Source organism: Ovis aries, chromosome 24 (genome assembly GCF_016772045.2).
Source record: "Ovis aries strain OAR_USU_Benz2616 breed Rambouillet chromosome 24, ARS-UI_Ramb_v3.0, whole genome shotgun sequence".
Taxonomy (NCBI): domain Eukaryota; kingdom Metazoa; phylum Chordata; class Mammalia; order Artiodactyla; family Bovidae; genus Ovis; species Ovis aries.
In genome coordinates this window covers 34692459-34711355 of record NC_056077.1, presented here as the reverse complement: position 1 = coordinate 34711355, position 18897 = coordinate 34692459, and the positions used below count along the sequence as shown (strand labels likewise).

At 52.1% G+C, this 18897-nt stretch overlaps 2 protein-coding genes across 10 annotated transcripts in view; one reads left to right on the top strand and one right to left on the bottom strand.

The window, feature by feature from the left end:
• Nucleotides 1–835: 835 nt before the first annotated feature.
• On the bottom strand, nt 836–13236 carry MDH2 (malate dehydrogenase 2). Its single transcript, XM_004021260.5, has 9 exons — nt 13060–13236; nt 9519–9687; nt 7933–8016; nt 7364–7473; nt 5839–5964; nt 3837–3914; nt 2833–2932; nt 2361–2512; nt 836–1147 (listed from the first exon to the last, which is right to left on the bottom strand). The coding sequence occupies exons 1-9, from the start codon at nt 13123–13125 to the stop codon at nt 1016–1018; spliced, it is 1017 nt and encodes a 338-aa protein (XP_004021309.2). The 5' UTR covers nt 13126–13236; the 3' UTR covers nt 836–1015.
• The window catches only part of STYXL1 (serine/threonine/tyrosine interacting like 1), a 30665-nt gene continuing 24238 nt past the window's right edge, over nt 12471–18897 (top strand). For 3 of the 9 annotated variants that reach the window (XM_060405976.1, XM_027961796.3, XM_060405974.1), the window contains exon 1: nt 12471–12707. Coding sequence is in view for 2 of the 9 variants with exons in the window: in XM_042239770.2 (XP_042095704.1) it covers nt 16909–17039 (131 nt within the window). In the remaining 7 variants the exon portion in view is untranslated. Of the gene's footprint in view, nt 12708–13293; nt 17040–18897 lie in introns of those variants that run through there. The other 6 variants (XM_027961797.2, XM_015104216.3, XM_060405975.1 and 3 more) reach the window with 3 other exon arrangements.

The window sequence follows — 18897 nt, the reverse complement described above, 5'->3', positions numbered from 1 at the left end:
TTCCTGCTTTATTATTTGGCTTACATTTTAGGTTTTCAACAATGAACATGATCACTTGTGTAAGAAAACAGCGATGTCATACTGACATTTAATTGGGGGGGACAGGAAAGCTGCAGGTAAGAGTGTCTGTCCACTGGGTGAAGCTCCACCTACCACCTGCCTTTCACTGAAGGTCATCATCACCTGTCGTCAGGAGGTTCTTTTCTAGGTATGGAGCTCCCAGTTTCCATTTTAGAGGCCATGGCTTCTGGGGAGCAGCCTGTGCCTGAAGGGAGGCGGGCCTCCCTTTAATCCCCTACACTTATCCTAAGCCCAGCTTACGCGCGAAGGCTCCTTCCGGCGACTGACGAGGACAGGAACCCCCCGCCAGGTGTCCTCGGCTCCGTGGCGGCAGCTGGTGTTCTGGCTTGGCTGTTCCTGGTCCTGCCCAGCCTTTCTCACGATTCTGTCTTCACCGCCACTGAACATCAGGGCTCAACGAGAGGAGGATGAAATCCAGCCAGCAGTGCTGGTTGCTGGGCCAGAAAAACCACGGGACAGGAGACAGTGGTCTGGCAGCGAGTGGGTGAGAGGACACGAAGGAATCAGGCCTGAGCAGGCCTTGCCCCAGCCCACACGCCCGGGGGCCGTGACAGCTCACAGCGCAGGCTTGAGAAAAGCAGTTACTGATCGAGATTTTAGACCTGAAGCTACTGAGGAGACCAGGATGCTTCAGTCTAAATTTTAAATAAGATGTAGTTCTGACTCGTGATGGGAGAGATGCCAGACAGACACTCTGCAGTAGGCTCTAACGGGGAAGAAATCGCAGTATTTAATTGGAGGAGACCCCGAAAAAGAAAATCAAAGCCTGCTTTTATTGATACACCGACAGACTGACCGAGATTGGGAAGGGGTGGTTCATTAATACAATCCTCCTCAACCAAGCAAATTGAAATGACAGAAGTATCTGAAACGGCTTTACAGTGACATGATGCCTTAATAAGTTAAGGAGACCGACTGCTTGCTAAGAGCCTTCTCATTTCATGCTCTTGACAAACTCCTCTCCTTTCTTGATGGAGGCTTTCAGCTCAGGGATGGCCTCGGCAATCATCTTCTCTTCGAAAGGGGAGACCTTGCCGATGCCTAGATTCTTCTCGATGCCCTTTTTCTGAAGGAGAGAGGAGAGATGGTAATATTTTACAAGAAAGCTTCCCTGAATGAGTTTGTTACAGAAGAGCCTGCTCGTAACTTCATCACCCCCGCCTAGCCTGTCTACACCAGCGGCTGGCGGCTTTGGGCAGCCTGCGGAGGGAGTCACACGCATCGGGGACGGGACGGGACGGGACGGATGTGAGCCGTGCTGGGAACTCAGGCTGCTCTCAGCCAGCCCCGGGCTGGGGGCCAGGCCCTGGAACTCACTGTGTGCACAGCCCAGCGGCTCACACGCCAGGTCTGTCTCCTCATCTGCCTCACAGAAGGCTGCGAGGACAGACCTGGGTCAGCTGGTACACAAAGAATTCAATAATTAGTAACACGAGTTATTCTCCCCAACACAGATTACTTCTCGGAGCTAGTTTCTTTCCCAAGTTGGTTAAGGACTGAAGAAACACTTAAATGTCCACCAGAACCCAATGTAAATACGCGGGCAAACGCTGGTCATTAGGAAGACAGCAGCCTGGCATCCAGGCCTCCTCAGACGCTCCCTGGTCGGAAGCATCAGCCCCTGGGGCCTCACTGTGCCACACACACCCGCTCAGTGGGCTCCGGGACTAACCTCTTCAGAGAGTCTCGGGGATGGTGGACACCAGGGGGCTACGGGAAGGGCTTCTTTCTGGGCCTGAGAGGAAGGGGAGCATACACTAGGCTGATCCCAGCAGTGCCCACGGCTGAGACATGGCAAGCTGCTCCCCGAACACCCGGTAGGGGTTAAGCAGACTGGACGGCTGCCCACACCAGCCTGGCTGAAGCCGGCAACTGGACGAGAAGGGCCCTGTCCCAGCGGCCCAGCAGCGTTGGAACTGAATGCCTAACAGCGGCATAGGCCTCGGCAGGCCCTGGGCTCAGGACAAGCGCAGGCTGGTGTGGGGAAGCTGCTACTGGGAGCCGTCCGCAAGCCGCCTCGGGACACGAGGGTCCCGTCAGGATGGCTGCCCTGGTGGTCGCTGCCAACCAGCTGTTGGAGCCACGAGAGCCTGTCAGCCCCACAGACGGCGGTATCTCCCTGCTCCTGATTCGGTGGCGCTTCTACCCTCCAAAGGCGGCGGGATGGTCCCTGCTCACGGACATCTGAGTCACGGAGCGAAGGCTCTGGGTGCAGCAGCTGACTCTCCACTACAGAACGCGCCCCTCCTTCAGCCGAGCCCCGGCCCCCAGGCACGTACCCCCAGCAGCAACGGTGTGGAGAAATACGGACAGTCCGTTTCTTGGGACTTAACGAAGGAACATTCGACGACTCCTTCCTTTCCGTTCATCGCGTCCACGAGGGAGAAGACAAAGCGGGCTCCGGCGTATGCCATGGACAGGGTGGCAGAGCCTAGGAGGACACAGGTGCTTGAGCCACACCAGCAACGCAACCTGGAGATCCAGGCGCGCTCTCCCTCCAGCTGAAAAGCCACCTGCGTAGCCTCCAGCCTTCTAATCATCAGAAATGTACGTCAGCATTCCCTGACCCAATAAATGCATGAATGGCATGGAATTAGCTCTGCTGACCTCAGACACTACTCCACGCCGCCCAGCAGGGGGGTGGCATGTCAAGTGGGTGGATGTGAAACTGAGAAAAGGCCCTGCTCCTTGCCGGGTGCTTGTGTCTTCAGCTCAGACTCTAACCAGGGCCCGGGGCCGCCCGAGACCTACCCGCTCCGGCCTTCGCCTTGACCACCTCGGTGCCGGCTTCCTGGATCCGACCGGTGAGGGTGGCCAGCTGGTCCTGGGGCAATTCCACCTTGGGGGTGCACTGCAAGCAGAAGCCGCAAGGCCTGTGTGAGCAGGGCCAGGGTCCACGATCCCACGCCCTCCCAGCCCCCAGCCCACGGGGGCTGGGCATCGCAGCCATGTGGGAAATCAAGACCCTTTCTTTAAAGAACAAGCTGACTTTGTTGGGAGGTGCGGTGAGATCCCTACTCATGTTTTAAAAACTTATTCTATTTTGGACTAATTTTAGACTTACCAAAATGCTGTAAAAATAGCAGGAAGATTTTCCTCACCTGCCTTACCCTGATGTTAACATCTTACATAACCAGGGTGCAGTTATGAAGAGCAGGGAATTAGTATCATGTGCGAGGAACTAGACCGCAGACCTTATTCACTCGTCACCAACTGTCCCCCTACCTCCCTCTGCTGTTCAGGGGCCTGGCAGGGCCCACAGCACTCAGGGATCTCGCCTCTGACTGCTCCCTCCGCCCTCCCATCTTTCATGACAGGAGTCAAGGGCACCGAATGCTCGCTCTGTAGGATGTCCATCAATTCAGATTTGAAGTGGTTCCTCAGTATTTTCTTCCGAGGTCACGAGGTGATTTATCTCATTCTCAGGGGTGTTTACTCTGTCTCCTCATTTCTATACAAGGAGACCTTGCCTGCTCTGACCTAATCGGGAAGGCAGGGGGTGCTTCCACCGGCAGTTTTCAGTGTGTGTGGGAGCTGGCCGTTCTAACGCCTTCTGGCCGCACTCGCCCCCACAGCCCCCAGGCCATCAAGAGGCCCCCAGACAAGTGGGGTGGGGCTGCACCCACAGGAGGAATCCTTTCCAAGTAACCACGGAGGGTGAGGTCTGCCTGCCCCAGGGCCCCACCGTCAGCCTCTGAAGGGCACTCGTGGTCTGGGGGCCTCCGGGCGAGGAGACACACAGCCCTGACACGCACCTGAGAGATCAAGGGGATGATGGTTTTCCCAGCATGGCCACCGATGACGGGGACGTTGACTCGGGCTGGGTCCAAATCCTGGTCAGGAGAAGCGTGAAGTCTGATTAACTTTTAAACAAGCACTTTGAGTGTCAAACACGTTATATGCACCCGAAGCACCAACACTGGGAAAATCCACAAAACCCAAGAACAAAACAAAGGAGCCGGGAAAGAGGCCGCGGGCGACGCCGGCCACGCTCACCTCTCCCACCAGCCCCCGCGCCTGCACGCTCTGACACCAGCTTGGGCACGCGCAGCGAGGAGAACCTGGCGTCTGGTGAGGACACCGTGGGTTCTCCCTTCACAGCGGGCTGGAGACGGCCTCCCTGGAGGGTCCCAGTGGGTCCCCCTCAGCCTGACAGCTTCCTGGGACCAGAGGCCGACAGCCCTCCTTCCCACACCTGCTGTCACGCCTGCCTCAGCCCAGACTCACGTGCCCACACTGCGTTCACCGTGAGCAACGCAGATTCTCTTTCCCTCGCACGAGATTGAGATTCTAGAAAAGCCAGGGCTGAGAAGTCTGTCAGCTCAGTGACTGGGACCAAAAGGAGGGAAACACGTGGAAAGGGGTCACGACGCCACAGTTGGTTAAGTGGGGCTTGTTGTGACAGCTGATTCACTTGTTAAACCTAAGGCATGGTGCCGCCCCCCACCCCCCAAGAATCTGCAAATCAGGTATTTCTTATCGCAGAAAAAGACGCTGGTGGGAGTTATGGGAGAGGGGTTAGCAGTCCCCAAATGCTGCAGCTGCTAGAGAGAGATGCCCTGAGTTAGGAACCCGCTTCACCCAGCAAGGGGAGTCCAGTCACAAGGGTGGGCAGGCCCAGCAGCAGAGGGCTAACGGAGCAGGGAGCTTGCATAGAGTGCCAGGCTGGACACCTGGGACATGGCACCAACAATCCCACTCCAAACACACATGTGCTGAACTGGCTATTCAATCCAACTGTCTCCAGAATTGCTGTCGTTCAGTCGTGTCCAGCTCTTTGCGACCCCATGGACTGCAGACTGCCAGGCTCCCCTGTCCTTCACTACCCACCAGAGTTTGCTCAAACTTACTGTCTCTGGAATGAAAGCATCTCTTTCCACTTCACTCCACAGAGCTCCCAGGCCCTGGGGCCACATCTCAGGATCTGCCCCGTGGAGACAGAGGCTGAGGAACACGCCACAGCAAGAATGACTGTGGAGAGAGGTGCTGAGTGCAGGGGTGGAAGACGGAGGTCAAATCCTGCGCCTGTCCGTCTCTCCAAGCCACGTGCTCGACAATTATTCCTAACTGGTGGGAGGTAGAATGGGAACCCTCCTCTGCAGAGTCACAAAAATGGCCTGAAGCTTAGGATGGATGTTTATTGGGGAGGGAGGAAGTGGTTCTGCAGGGTCCACAAGCAGGGACTTTAGACAGTGAGTTGTGAAACACACCAAGGACTCTGGACCCGGTGCCGGTGCCACACCCACCCTAGGACGAGTCTGGCAGCTCAGGAAGAAGCCGGCAGCTGGCGAGAGCAGAGGGGAGTCTAAGTCACTACCGGTTCCCGAGGAGAAGCGAATCAGGACACAGACCGGGGTAACAACGCTGTCACCACCTCAGGAGTTTGCCCAAGCCCTTCCTGTTTGCTCATCTTATCGTTTGCCTAACGATGAGCAGGTCAATCCTGCAAAGGTTGGTTATCAGAGGCGGAGAGTACCAGGAGCACAACCCACTCCAGCCAGCGAGAGACCCTGGGAAAGCCTGCACCCTGGATGCCGCGGGGAGGAGACCGAGCTGGTCAACGCAGGCGCCCGCCGTCTGCATTCCCCACAAAAACGTGAGAGCTGCCTCCCATGATGGAGGTGAGCTTTGAAGACATTTAACACCACCCTCAGGTCACACGTGACCTATCGTGACCTATCCATGCCCATCAGTGAGCCAAGGATGGACACGGAGGATCAGAAAGGCCATGTGCATGAGGCCCGACGCAGCTCTCACCTTCAGCTCTGCAACGAAAGCGTTGGCTCGGACAATGTCCAGGGTTGTCACCCCGAAGATTTTATTGGGGTTGTACACTCCGTGTTTCTTGAAAACTTCCGCTGTGATTGGGATGGTGGAGTTAACCTAGTAAATCCAAGAGAAAGGCACAATTCCCCTGCATTCTGAGAGCAGAGCCATGCGACAGAAGGAAAAATCTCATCAGACTTCTAGCAAGCCTGAAGGTATCACATTAAGTTGCCCTGTCTGGTAACTGAGCCTCACCGTGGAAGGGCCCCTACTGTAAAAAACCGCTTCGTCCCCTCGCCCCCCACCCTGCCATGTGAAAGAAGAAGCCGTTCACTGCTGCAGGCACTCTTCCCCTTGGTGACCTCTGACCCCAAAGTTCACATATGCACGTGACCCTTCATCAGTCAACTTAAAAATGTGACGAAGGCTCCGCAGGCCAAGCTCTGCTCCAGCTGGGCCTTAGGCCCTAAAGACCATTCTCAAAAAAACCAACAAAACAGCCTAGTACAGGGCTACAAGCTCAGATGGCCCAGGGCCAAGTTCCAGCTCTGGCACTCTGCACTGTAACCCTGGGCGTTACATCAACTCCCTGGGACTCAGTTTCTTTATCTGTAAAAATGGAAGACAACGACCTCATGAAGTTACTATGAAGGTTAAGTGTCTTAATATATGGCAAATGCCTAACATATTACCTGGTACATGGAAAAAAATAAGACAAAACCAGCAAGATTTATATCAGGTACTGGTTAATCAGCTCCCCAACAACTTCTGACCAGTGGCCCCTGAGGAATGGGGAGCTGCTTGGAAAGGGCAGGACCCTCTTCTCAGAGGCCCTGGCTGCAAGCTTGGGGTATTCGCCCGCGGCCACGCCCCTCAGTCCAGAGCACTGCCACCACACCTCACCCGCGTCCCTCTCGCACTTGGAGACCAGAGTCCAGATTCAATCAGGAGGGAGGGATGGAGGAGGCCGCTGTCAAATGCAACCAGGGGCTCTGCTGGGGTGGGTATGCGCACCCTAGCTGACTTCTCAGGGGGACACAGCTCCCGACCTGCAGTTTGTGAACTGAGGAACAAGCTTCCTGCAAAAACCAGCGAGCAGGGCCTGGGTAGGGGCGAGTGGGGGCAGCTGTGTACGTGATCAGGTGTGAGTGTGAGGAGGGAGAGGCCGGAGCGGCGGGAACTGCAGAGCCTGAGTGGAGCACAGTGAAAGGAGCTAATAGGCTGCCGAAATCTCAGCTACAGGCGGCCTGAGGAGCGGACCTGCTTTCCAGGTGGAAGGACTAAGATACCGAGAGGGGATGTGACCTGCACAAAGGCACACGCTTGATGGGAAATTCAGGTTACTACTCACATGGCCACAAAGAACCCTCAGGAAATAAAATTTAAGGGCCTCTTAGCATTCATACCCTTGATCCACTTCAGCACATCACCCGCTTACTCCCCCCTCTAAGCACAGCCGCACACTGAGCTTCCAGGCGGCACTTGCGGCACCCACCTGCCCACGGCGGGCACTCACCGGATTTGAGATGATGCAGATCATGGCTTCCGGACAGTGCTGGGCACAGGCAGCAGTCAGGGTGGCCACGATCGTGGCGTTGGTATTGAACAAGTCATCTCGGGTCATACCTGAGAACGATCCAATTCAATGCTGTTCATAAAGCACAGGACGAATTTCCAAACACGTGCCAAGTGCTGTGTGTTTGTTGTTAAGGAAATTTAAACATGAGTGACACAGGGTCCCTGTCAAGTAAATCCGTCTTGTAGGGAAAACAGCCCAGTGTGACAAGTGCCAAGACAGAGGTCCGTGCGGGTGGAGCGTGGGGGGGTGCGGAGAGGGGAGTTACACCCGAGGATGATCAGTAAGCCTTCCAAGGCAGAGGTGTGTGGAGAAAAGGGCATTCCGTGCGGAAAACCCAAGAGACTGGGCAAGGGGATCCAGTGACTCGTGCAGGGGTCTGTCCCCACGGGCATCTGGGAGCCTGGAATCTTTTCTGCAGCAGAGAAAAGACCGGCTCCACTTTTCATGGAAAGCCATGTCCTTAGCTGACTTTCAGGGAGATGCTAGGCAAGGCTTTCAACACACACCTGGTTTTCTTGGGACTCCTGCCGGAATGACCACCACATCGCAGCCCTTCAGGCAGTCTGGCAGCTGCTCAGGTCCGAGGTAGCCTGGAAAAAAGAAAGCAGTCGAGTGGGCAATTTCAGTTTCTGACCCACAGAGGCCAGCACGTCTACACAGACAGAGCCCAGGAGGACAGCCCCACCCAGGTCCAAATCTGACCAAAGCCTCAAGACAGGATGGAAGGGCTATCTGTGAAGGGGTTCCTCTCCTTGAGAACTACCGCCATGGTCTGGACGACTCTGGCTGGCAGGACAGTCCCTTTCACTCCACTTTTCCCCAGCCTCTATGACCCAGCCTCCCTACAGAATGGAATAACCATCCAAGTCGGCTACTTGGCCTTATCTGACCCGACTTGCCAGCACCGCTGAGCCCTGTTCAGCTCCCGCTAAGAGCTGCTTATCCCACAGCATGGTCATTCTAACAAAAGCTCCACTTTGGGGTCAGATCAGAAGGGGCACTGGAGGCCAGGAGAGAGAATCCACGACACACAGGGACTCTACATATTAGCACCGGCTTTGTTTACGCCTATCGCCTGAGGAGAAAAAGGTTCACTTTCAAACATCTCAGAGGAATTGGCCCCAATGACCAAAACCTGCTTTGATTTGACTTTTCCCTATTGTGTGAGCTTCTGGAAACTCTAAAATGTACAGCCCAAGAAAAAGTAAGCCAATGAATGCACAGGGACCTTGGAAGGCACGAGAGCATGTGACCTGACAAGTTAACCTCCTGTGTTGTCTACACCCACTGAAGCCATGTGCAAACACCATCGGCAGCCTCACACCATCAGTGGAGACGGGAAGCAGCGCAAGCTTCCTGCACAGCAGTCTGACATCTACAGTAAAAGCTGTAAAGCAGCCGTACCTACTCATTCTACTTTTACGATCCTAAACAAAATGTAAAGATAAAAAGACGCTTATCACAGCTTACATAAATATTTATACAATAGCACAACACAAAACAGCCCAATGGCTAACAGCATGGGTATAACAATAAATAAGCTATAACTTATAATACCCTTAAAAAATGACTTTACCAAGAATTTGGTGACATGGATAAACGCTGCTATAATGAGCAGGCTATATATAACTCTATGTGATTATGAATGACTTCTTGGATAATATACCTATATTCATTTCAGATTTCCCTAAGGTGGCCGTGCTTTGAAGAAGCTGGCGAGAGAAACCCTGGGGTGGAGGGATGGCCCGGCCCGGCCCGGAAGGCACTGGCAGCGCACCAGGGACAGCGCCGCTTACTGCCCCCACGTCCCTGCAGGAGGCTCCCCCCACCCCTGCCCTCCTATGATTTAAAATCATAAAAAATTTTTAAATGGGAAGATCAGGCCACTGTTGTTTTTCTGAAAGACACTAGTTAGCATTTTTAGAGACAAGTCCAAAAAGCTGCAATAATTTATAAAATTAAATTCTAAAATGGACACGGAAACCCCAAGTCTCTGAACACCTAGTTCCACCCAAGAATCTCACTCTAATCCTGGATCCTGGTCTACTGGGGAGAAGAGATGAAAGGTCCGTGGGGTAGGCGGGCCCAGTACCTTTTACGGTCGCTCTGGTCTCGATGTGGCTCAGGTCGGCAGCCACTCCAGGCGTGTGAGCGATATCGTAGAGGGTCAGGCGGCTCACCAATGGGCTGTTCTTCAGAAGAAGCGAAAGCGGCTGCCCAATTCCTCCGGAAGCCCCCAGCACGGCTACTTTAGCATTGTTCTAGAAAGAGGCACAGAGAGAGGACTCTGAAGACGGAATCAGCATTAAAAGGATTCACATGGTAAAAACTGCAGACTACGGCCCCTGGCCGCCTTTACTGCAGTGGTTCCAAACAAAGAGGCGAAGGTATGCCTACCAACCCTAAGGCCCTGTTTCTTTCAGGATGTTCAGAAGCATGCCTCAGGAAAACGGGGGACCAACTATGCCTTCAGATACTGTGAGAGTCAGGGCACACTTCTCCCGTACCCTCGAGAGACAAGCAGACTACTCACTCGGCCACTGGACTGCTAACAGAAGCCTCGCCTGCAACGTGCAGTTTTAAAAACTATAAACAAATATTTATGAAATCCTACCAATGGGCCAGTGCTTGGACCTGGGGGCTGTAGGAGTGAAACAGGCCTTGGCCAGCTCCCGAGCGGCCAGGCAGTGAGATGCCCAGGAGCTGAGGGCAAAGAGCTGTCCTGAAGCGAAGTCCTGCCCTAAAGCTCACTCCCCTTACACAAGAGGCACTCTCCCCTCTAGGTCTCGCGCAGGGCCTAACCCAAACCCCAGCCAACCTCAGGGCTGTTTCTAGCCTAAACTCACAAACGAGAAGGGGAGCCTATCCCGGCAAGCAGGCCAGGAAGAAGACAAACTGAGAAAGGAGCAGCCACAGGAGTTCAAAGGCCAGGACACAGTCCTGGAGGGCAGCGTCTACACTACGGCTGCTGCGGCTGCACGTCATGGTCCACAGCAACAGAAACCAGCAATATTGGGCTTCTGTCAACAAAACCAAACCAACCAAACAAAAAAACCTCAAAAAAACCCACCTCACACACAGTGTGATCTGCTTGAAGAAATTAAAACTCGAAAGGGCATATACTATAAGTAAGATTCAAATTCACGTTTTTTAAGTTGTACCCCTGACTTCACAGAAAACTAGCTGGACCAACCACCCAGAACCTGAAGTCTGGAGTCTCACTCACCTCTGGGGCTTCAGCGATCACCCTCAGTCCTTGTCCCAAATCCCAGGGACTCCCAGATTCCAACTCCACATCTCCAGTTCTGTTAGGCATCCCACTGGTCCCACTAACCCAACTGTGCAAATAAATTTATCCTCGCATCCTCTCCCATCCCTGTCCCCAAATGGCACCTGTGTTCACCCACATTCAAACCTTTATTCCTATCTTCTGCCTCTTTCCTTACTGGAGACACCCAGTTAGGATACGAAGGAGCTGGCATATCAAACATCTCCCTAACCTGCCTCTGATTTCCATTCTGATTCCACTGTCTAACTTAGGTCCTCAGCTCTACCTCTCAACCATCCTCCCCCAAATTCAAAGTTTTCATCATTGCCTTGCTCAAAAATCTTCTCAAGTTCCTCATGCCCAGATTTCTCGGCCTGACTCCCACGACTGACCAGGGTTCCAACACGGGGGGCAAGACACAGTCCCCTTGGTGTGCGGGATGTCAGTGTGGAAGACTGTGTCTTAATTCTGTCTAACAGGTGAAGAATTAATATCTACCAGGAAACAGACCTGGCGTCCTCAACTAGGGTCCTTGGATCAATTAGTCCCCTGTGACAAACAAGACGAATGTAACACGCTTTCAGTGGAATGAGGCCACGTTACGTTTTGTACAAGGTTTCATCAGCTCCGCTATATTTATAAAAACATAACTTGTAAATGGTGGAATCTTTACAGTGAGATGAGAAGCTCTGGTATTGCAGGACAGCTCACAATCTCTTCCTAAACAAGCTGTTGCCAGATTTCACATCCTTTCCCACTGTTTGGCACACTGTTTAGCAGTTAGGCTTTGAAAATGGATATATAGTAACACTTCTTTCACAAGATTGCTTTTTAAAGTCTGTATAACAAACTTTATTTAACGGCTTGTTTTTAAATTTCTTTCTTGTGTTTATATATTAGAACATTAGTACATACAGAGACATAAATACACGGACGTTGAATGCTCATTCCATTTTTCCTGTTAATGACACGGGATCTAAAGTCTCTAGGCCAATGCACCATCTGGCTCAAGCTCACCTTTCTGACTTATACACCTGCCTTCTCAACGACTCTGTCTGTATGTCCAGTAGGAATTTTAAACTCAATATATCCAAACCTGAGCTCCTGATATCAATACCACCGCCAACTCCCATCACTCTTTCCAAGCAGTTTTTCCTACCTTAGCAACTCAACTCCAAAATCCAAAGCCTTGGTTTTCTCCATGTTCCTTCTTGTCTCAATACCCTTCATGAAATCATACCAGCAAATATTGGTCTTTTCCTCAGTTAGTTCCCTTCCCCTACTCCTCAGTGTCACTCTTCAACACTCCCACTGGTCCTAGGGGTCCTAAGTTTACTCACTTTTGGCATAAGTGCTGCTTCTCACTCATCCTGGTATCACCTGCAGCACCCAACACAGTTCTGGGCAAGCAGATATTCAAAGGCACTTATGTGTATATTTATTTTCCAAATGAACTGAACACACAAGAGACTGGTCTGAAAGGCAGAGGCTAAGAAATGCAGAACCTCATTTAACAATCACCTCCCTTTTAGGGCAAGGTACTTAAGAGGCGAGGTGGGTATTCCAGGGTTCTCATACTTGGGTTGTATTAGAATCACCTGGGGCTCTTGGTAAAAGCAGAGGCCCAGCGGGTCCTATCTCCTTCACTGACCCTCTGTCTTTGATCTTTATCAGTATTCTGGTGATTCTGATACACACCAGAGTTTAGGAATCGCTGCCCGAGTCGGCTAAAAATAGCTTAGGCTTAAGTAGTTTCAGGCCAAGCCAGGCCCAGGCGGTCCACCGCAGGCAGCAGCCTTCAAAAGGTCCTTAAGAGGAAGCAGAGTCTTCGGGTTCTTAGAGGGAAGGCTTGGTGATCCAAAAAGAAAAAATTGCAGCGGCCAGCAGAGGGGAATTTTAATCCTCTGGCCAAAAGACTGTGTAACCTGGGACCAGTGTTTTACCCTGGGTAGTTCTCTCTGCACTATGAAGTTAAAAATTACACAACGCTTGTACGGAAGCTGCAACAACAAGGTTAGTCTCTCAAAATACCACGGAAGGTAAGTTACTTTAGGCCCTACAGCCCTGGCTTCTCAAGCTTGAAGGAGCACAGGTCAAGAGCAGACTCTGGGGGTGAACTGGCAGGCTCGGAGAAGCGGCCCGGTACTGGAGCTGGGCTATTTCCCGCCTCCCTGCCTCCGGGACTTTCTCCCCGCACCTCCCGCCCAGTATCAGGGCCGACCCAGCCGACACAACTGCGGGTCTGCACCAGGCGGCCCTGCGGTCCAAGCTGATTGACCCGGGGTCAAGGCTGCTCGCGAGCCAGGAACACACGTGGCCTAGGCCGGAGAGCCTCCACCTGCAGGCTGCCCCTCGCAGGGCCTACCTGGGCCGAGGTGCTGAAGCTGCGGCGGAGAGCGGCGCCGGCAGGCCGGGCGAGGGCGGAAAGCATGGCTGGGGCGGGCGGGGCGCAGACAGGCTGGCAGAGGAGCTGTCAGCAGACAAGTGACTCCAACGACCTCCACACTGCACAGGACCTCCCGGCTCTGCTCCGCCTTGTCTCGCGAGAGCGGCGCTGCTTCCGGCGCCCCCACTTCCCAGCTCTCGCGGTATCTCTGCCACATCCGGGCTTTCTAGGAGGCCCGCAGAAGGGTGCTTCTCGGAGCGCATTCTTGGGCTGGGTCATAGCGCTGGTTGTGTTGCGCGCCGACTGTGAGGCAGACGCGGTCAGAGTGGGAGGGAGAGTCCGCACTCGAGAGGTGGAAGAAGACGGGCTGTAGGCTTGGAAAGCCTTAGAGGAGCCATTTTGCAGGTGGGGCCCCAGACAAAGGCTCTGACGGGGCGACCGGCCGAGGTCAGGTCGGAGGTCCGACGGAATGGGTGCGATCCGAGCCGTCCTTCCCCTCCGCCAGCTCAGCCAAACCCACCCATCTTGCCCCTGGGGACTGGAGGGGCTCCGAACTATGGAAAGCTCTGGAAAAGAAACGGGGGAGGGGAGGTTGAGAGCCCCGGGATTGAGGTGGACGATGGGGGCTCCTCTAATCTGTCGGTCCTGTGCACCACCCCTGATCACACACAGTCCGTCCACTTGTCGTTCCTCCTGATGCCCAGGACCTTCTATTAAGTTTACAAAGCTTTAGGGACACCACTCCCGAGAATGACAGACCCTGAGCACTGACTCATCGCTAGAGTTTATTAGATGCGGTAACAGATATCCAGGTGATAAAACTTGCAAAGTCACGCCGTCCCTTCACCTCTGGTCGGCCCAGCAATGCTGTCAACCTGGCCACATCGTTTAAGCTTTAGGAGCCAAGAAACCGTGTTGAGCACAGTTAAAAGTGGATTTGTTCAGAGTCCACCACAGAGAAAGTGAAGACATGGTTTTTGCTCACTGGAAGCTTACCATTCAAATGTATCAGTATACTTAGAAGCTTCATTTGCCCTGCTGCTATTTTCTGGGGGGTGCAGAGACCTCCTTGCCCTCCAAAAGTTCAGGGTCAAGTGAGGCAGGTCATTGTGTTGCAGGCTGTTACCTTGGAGAAGTGTGCAAACCCAGTGAGGGGGAAGATGACCCCCACCTACTTGGGGACGGGTAAGCAGGAGGTGAAAAAGAACAGCTAGCCCCAGTACTGACAAACATATAAGTAGGAGGGCACGTGTGATGGCGGGCCTTCTCTTTCCTGCCTCCTTTCCATTTGTTCATTGAGCTGCTAAGACCACTTGCTTCACAGGTGAGCGAGGATCCACACATTTTCTGCCCTTAAGGAGCTCACAGTCTAGTGAGAGAGACAGGTGCATTGCAAGCAGCATGATATGGGCAACACTAGAGAATTATGAGGGGCTGTGGGAACATGAAGTGTAGGTTAAGGGAGTCAGAGAAAGCGAGGTTTGGAGAAAGAATGAGACCTATACTTTACAGGAACAGATCACCTTTAATGAGGCGAGAAGGGGTAGCAGTCGGATGAGTGAGCTGCTGCGCTAAGCTGAGAAAAGAGGAGGTATACAGGCAACATAGAACTTTTAACAACGGGGCAAGGAATTCCTGAGACCGGCTGGAGACTGGGACCAGCTGGAAGCTGGACGTAATCACTCTTAATGTCCATTCCTTCCTTCAGGGGGCGAGAGGGGGGCTCCAGGGAGTTCTTTGTCCTGTATAGAATGGTGAGGAAGACCCCACCATTGGAGGGGAGTTTTAACTCCAGGCCATTTTGAGCCGTGTAGCTTTCCTTCACAAAGGAGGTCTATCTAACTCAGATTTGGGGTGGAGGTGGGGGCCATGTGAGAGAGGACTTTGGAGGATGAAACATCTAAGCTGAGATGTAAAGAAAGAACAAGAGTGAGGCCGTTCAGCGCCACAGGAGGGAGAGATCCTTGCACGTGGGCTTTGGAGTTCCCAGAGGAGGGGCACTGGGAGTTGGGCGTTTAACAGTAGAAAGTGTTCAGATGGGAAAGAAAGGGAAGAGAGCCCAACGGAAAACCTGGAGGAGGGGACAGTGAACAGATCATTTCTGTTGGGAGTTGGGACATGAGAACAGTGTCCTTTATTGTATCACTGACTGTGTTCTCTTGTTAATTGTTGACCCCTGTATCTTACCACGAGAACTGAAAGCATCGTGCAGTCAGGTACTTTGATCTCTATTGTCCAGCACCTGACCAGGTTGAGAGCGGGTTTCTGAATTTGGGGAGAGTCAAGTGGTTTTAGATACAAGACTGGAAAACCCAGATTGTGCAGGGTTTACACATGTTAGCTGAGAAGTTTGTGTTTTATTCCTTGGGAAGCAAGTGTTTATCAGAGGTTTTTGTGATGCCACCAGAACTGTGTTTGAGGAAGATTAGACTGACCTTGGTATGTCAAAGATTCCAAGGGAAAAATGTGCAAGGCAGGGAGATTGTTCAGGAGGCTTATCTTCCATAGTATTTTGAGAGACTAACCTTGTTCTTCTTGCAGCTTCTGTGCTGCAAGAGTCTTAGGAGATGATAAATAATCTGAGTTTTGATGGTAGTTTTAGAAATGGGGAAGTGGGGCCAATGAGGGAGAGGGAAGAGTTGATAAGAATTGTTTGTGCCCATCTGGATTTAAATAAAAGTGCTGTGGGAACTCAGCCTGAGAGAGGTTGTGTGGAAGGAGAGCTGTGTGGAGAAAAAGTAAAGAGCTCTATTTTAGACGGGCTGAATTGGAAGTGGTGATAAATTGTCCATATAAAAGTATCAGTGGACACTTGGGGGATTACTCCAAGAGGAAGTATGGGACTGAAACCCCTGAGAGAGGCCAGGGCTGAAGTCATCCCTGTAGAGGGGAGAGTTGAGGGCACAGGAGAGAAACGGGAGTCAGATTCTCATGTTCACTGCTACATCTGGGGCTGGGACTTCTCCCCATCCCTGCCAAGTCAGTCAGCCCCTGTCAGCATTTCTAGGGCAGGGAACCCCTACCTCCCAAATTCTCTATTGGGCCATCCCCACCCAAAGTAGAGAAGTGTCCTCGTATTTCAGGGGATTCCAAAAATTGCCATATACTTTACATATGATACAGTATACAGATCTTAAGTGTGCAGTTTGGTAGTTTTGACAGTTTGTAGTCCTGTAACCACCACCCAAAACAAGCTATAGGAACATTTTCTTTATTCCAGAAAGTTCCCTTATGTCCCAGTGCCCCAGAAAATAGAAATACCTGACTTCCTGATTTCTACCACTATAGATTACTTTTTCTAGTTCTTCATTGTCTATCTTTATACACAATATAGGAAATACACTGATACCTCCTTGCTGCACCCCCACACCAGCCCCGCACACGCACCTACACTGACCATTTTGTTCCTTGCATAGGCTTTGGAGCACAGTCATGAGCTATCAAATTTTTGCTCTTAGGTGCACATATTCTGTGCTAACTTATCTTCTCTTCAACCCTAAAATTGTACCACAAGTGAAGTATTTTACCCAAGTGAAGTATTTTAAATCTTTCAGATCCTTAAAATGAAGAATTAGAAAGATGTTAATTGTCCAACCTGTATGAGAGTTTTATTTTCCTCTAGGGAACCTAGAATATTGGAAAATGGGGACGTAAATGTTTAAATAGAGCTATGTTTATATAGCTTAATTTTCAGTCATGGCCCATCCCTGCTGGGCATCAAAGGACTTGGCTTTTCAAGTTATGTGCCAGCAGAGCAGCCGGGAGGCGGTGGACTGGTGACAGCAGAGGCAGCCTGAAGGTGCTGGCCAGGAGCTCCCGTGAGCTGAGATGCTGATGGGGGCAGTTCTGAGTTGGGAGCAGAGGCTTCAGTCCCCCGGGCCAGCCAGAGGTCAGAGAAGTGAAAACAAAGCTGGGTCCAGAGCTTGGACATGTCCAGGAACCCATGTCAGGAGCAGAAGGTGAGGCACAAGCCTGGCTGAGCACCTCATCAGTATTTGTTTTATGGTTCTATATAAAAGTTTGATATCAAAATATTCTTAGGACCTAAATGGTGGAGCCAAGAACCTCTCATACCCTTCAGAGTTTGGAGCAGGAATTCCCTGGTGGTCCAGTGATTAGGACTCCATGTTTCCACTGCCAGGGGTGCAGGTTCGATCCCGAGTCGGGGAACTACGATGCCTCATGACGCTCAGTGTAGCCAAAAAAAAGACAAACAAGTGTGGAGTTGGGCTGGAAGGGCTGTTTGCTGTGTCCAGGCCTCTGCCTGCCCAGTCCAGGGGCGCTCCTCACTGTGGCTCACAAGGCTGCGTCTTCTCTCAGGAGTGTGCAGTTAGGGTCAGGATGTGCATACCCTCCTGAAGGTTGCCAGCAGGTGAGGCAGATCTTGCCTCACAAGTAAGAGTGCACCCTTTGGGAAGGAGAGATGTCCAAAGGAGCTGACTCCTGGGGCTAGACTAGGTTTCTACCTGGAAGCCCAGAGACAGTCTGTTAGCTAGTGAATGAAGAGATGGAGGTTGTCATGGGGAGAAGCAGGTGGGAGGGTGAGGATGGACTCAGAGGGATCAACGAGGTATGTTAAGAGCCAGCTTTTAGGTTGGCTTCATGAAGCTTGGGGACGACACAGAGTCCATCCTCTTTCCCTGATGCTCACCACCTCCAAAATGGCCTGAGATCAGGACTTTCAGAGGCAGAGGACCTGGGGGGATGAGTTGGGAGGTCCTTTAGGAGGGATCTGTGTGTGGCATCTAGGTGTATGGCATTAGGTCAGGATGGGCCCATTGGTGAAGGCAGGAATGGTGACTGGTAATAATGTATTCGTTAAACACATGCTGATTGAGCATTGGTCTGCATCAGAAATCCTGGGCCCTGTGTGGGGATACCGCAGTGAACAAGAAGGGCAAGGTCCCCACTCTTATGAGCCATACATCCCACTGTGAGGAGACTGATGATAAAAATAAGCAAATAAGTGACTACAGGAGAAGACAATGAACTCATGCTTCACAAAGATCACCCTGCCTGCCATGTGAAGTTTAGACTATAGGGAGAAAGCAGAAGCAAGAAGCCCAATTGGCAAGTACTGTGTCCTTGGCAGAGAGATGCAAGTACTTTGGTCTAGAATGTTAGCCCTGGAGATGGGCTTGGAATATATATATTTAGGTGTTGTTGCTTAGTCACTAAGTCATGTCTGACTCTTTTGGAACCCCATGGACTGTAACCCACCAGGCTCCTCTGTCCATGGGTTTTCCAGGCAAGAATACTGGAGTGGCTTGGCATTTCCTTCGCCAGGGGATCTTCCCGACCCAGGGCTCAAGCCTGCATCTCCTGCGTTGGCAGCCAGGTTCTTTACCACCAAGCCACCTGGGAAGCCCAAGATATTTAGGTAGTAGAGCTAATAGATGGGAGCTAATGGGAGGGAAATGAGGGATTAGACACGTGACCTCGAGTAACTTGGTGGATAATGGTGCTGTTTATTGAGACAGGGAAGACTAAAAGACAAGAAGATATTGGAGATGTGGGCTTGTGTAATTTAAACCTTCTTTTCTGGCTACATTATACTTGAGCTACCTATCCGGCATCCACATGGAGCCTGGAGCTCAGTGGAGAGGTCAAGTAGAGGCTATGATTTGGGAGTCATTGGTATACAGGGTGTATTCAAGGGACTGGATGAATCCCCCAGACTCTAGGGGAGTGGTGGTTGTCAACTAACGGTGACTTAGCCCTTCTTGCAGGGGACATTTGGTGACATCTGGAAACACTTGTAACTGAAGGGTGGGAGTTGGTCCTGGCATCTACTGGTAGAGGCTGGGGATCCTGCTA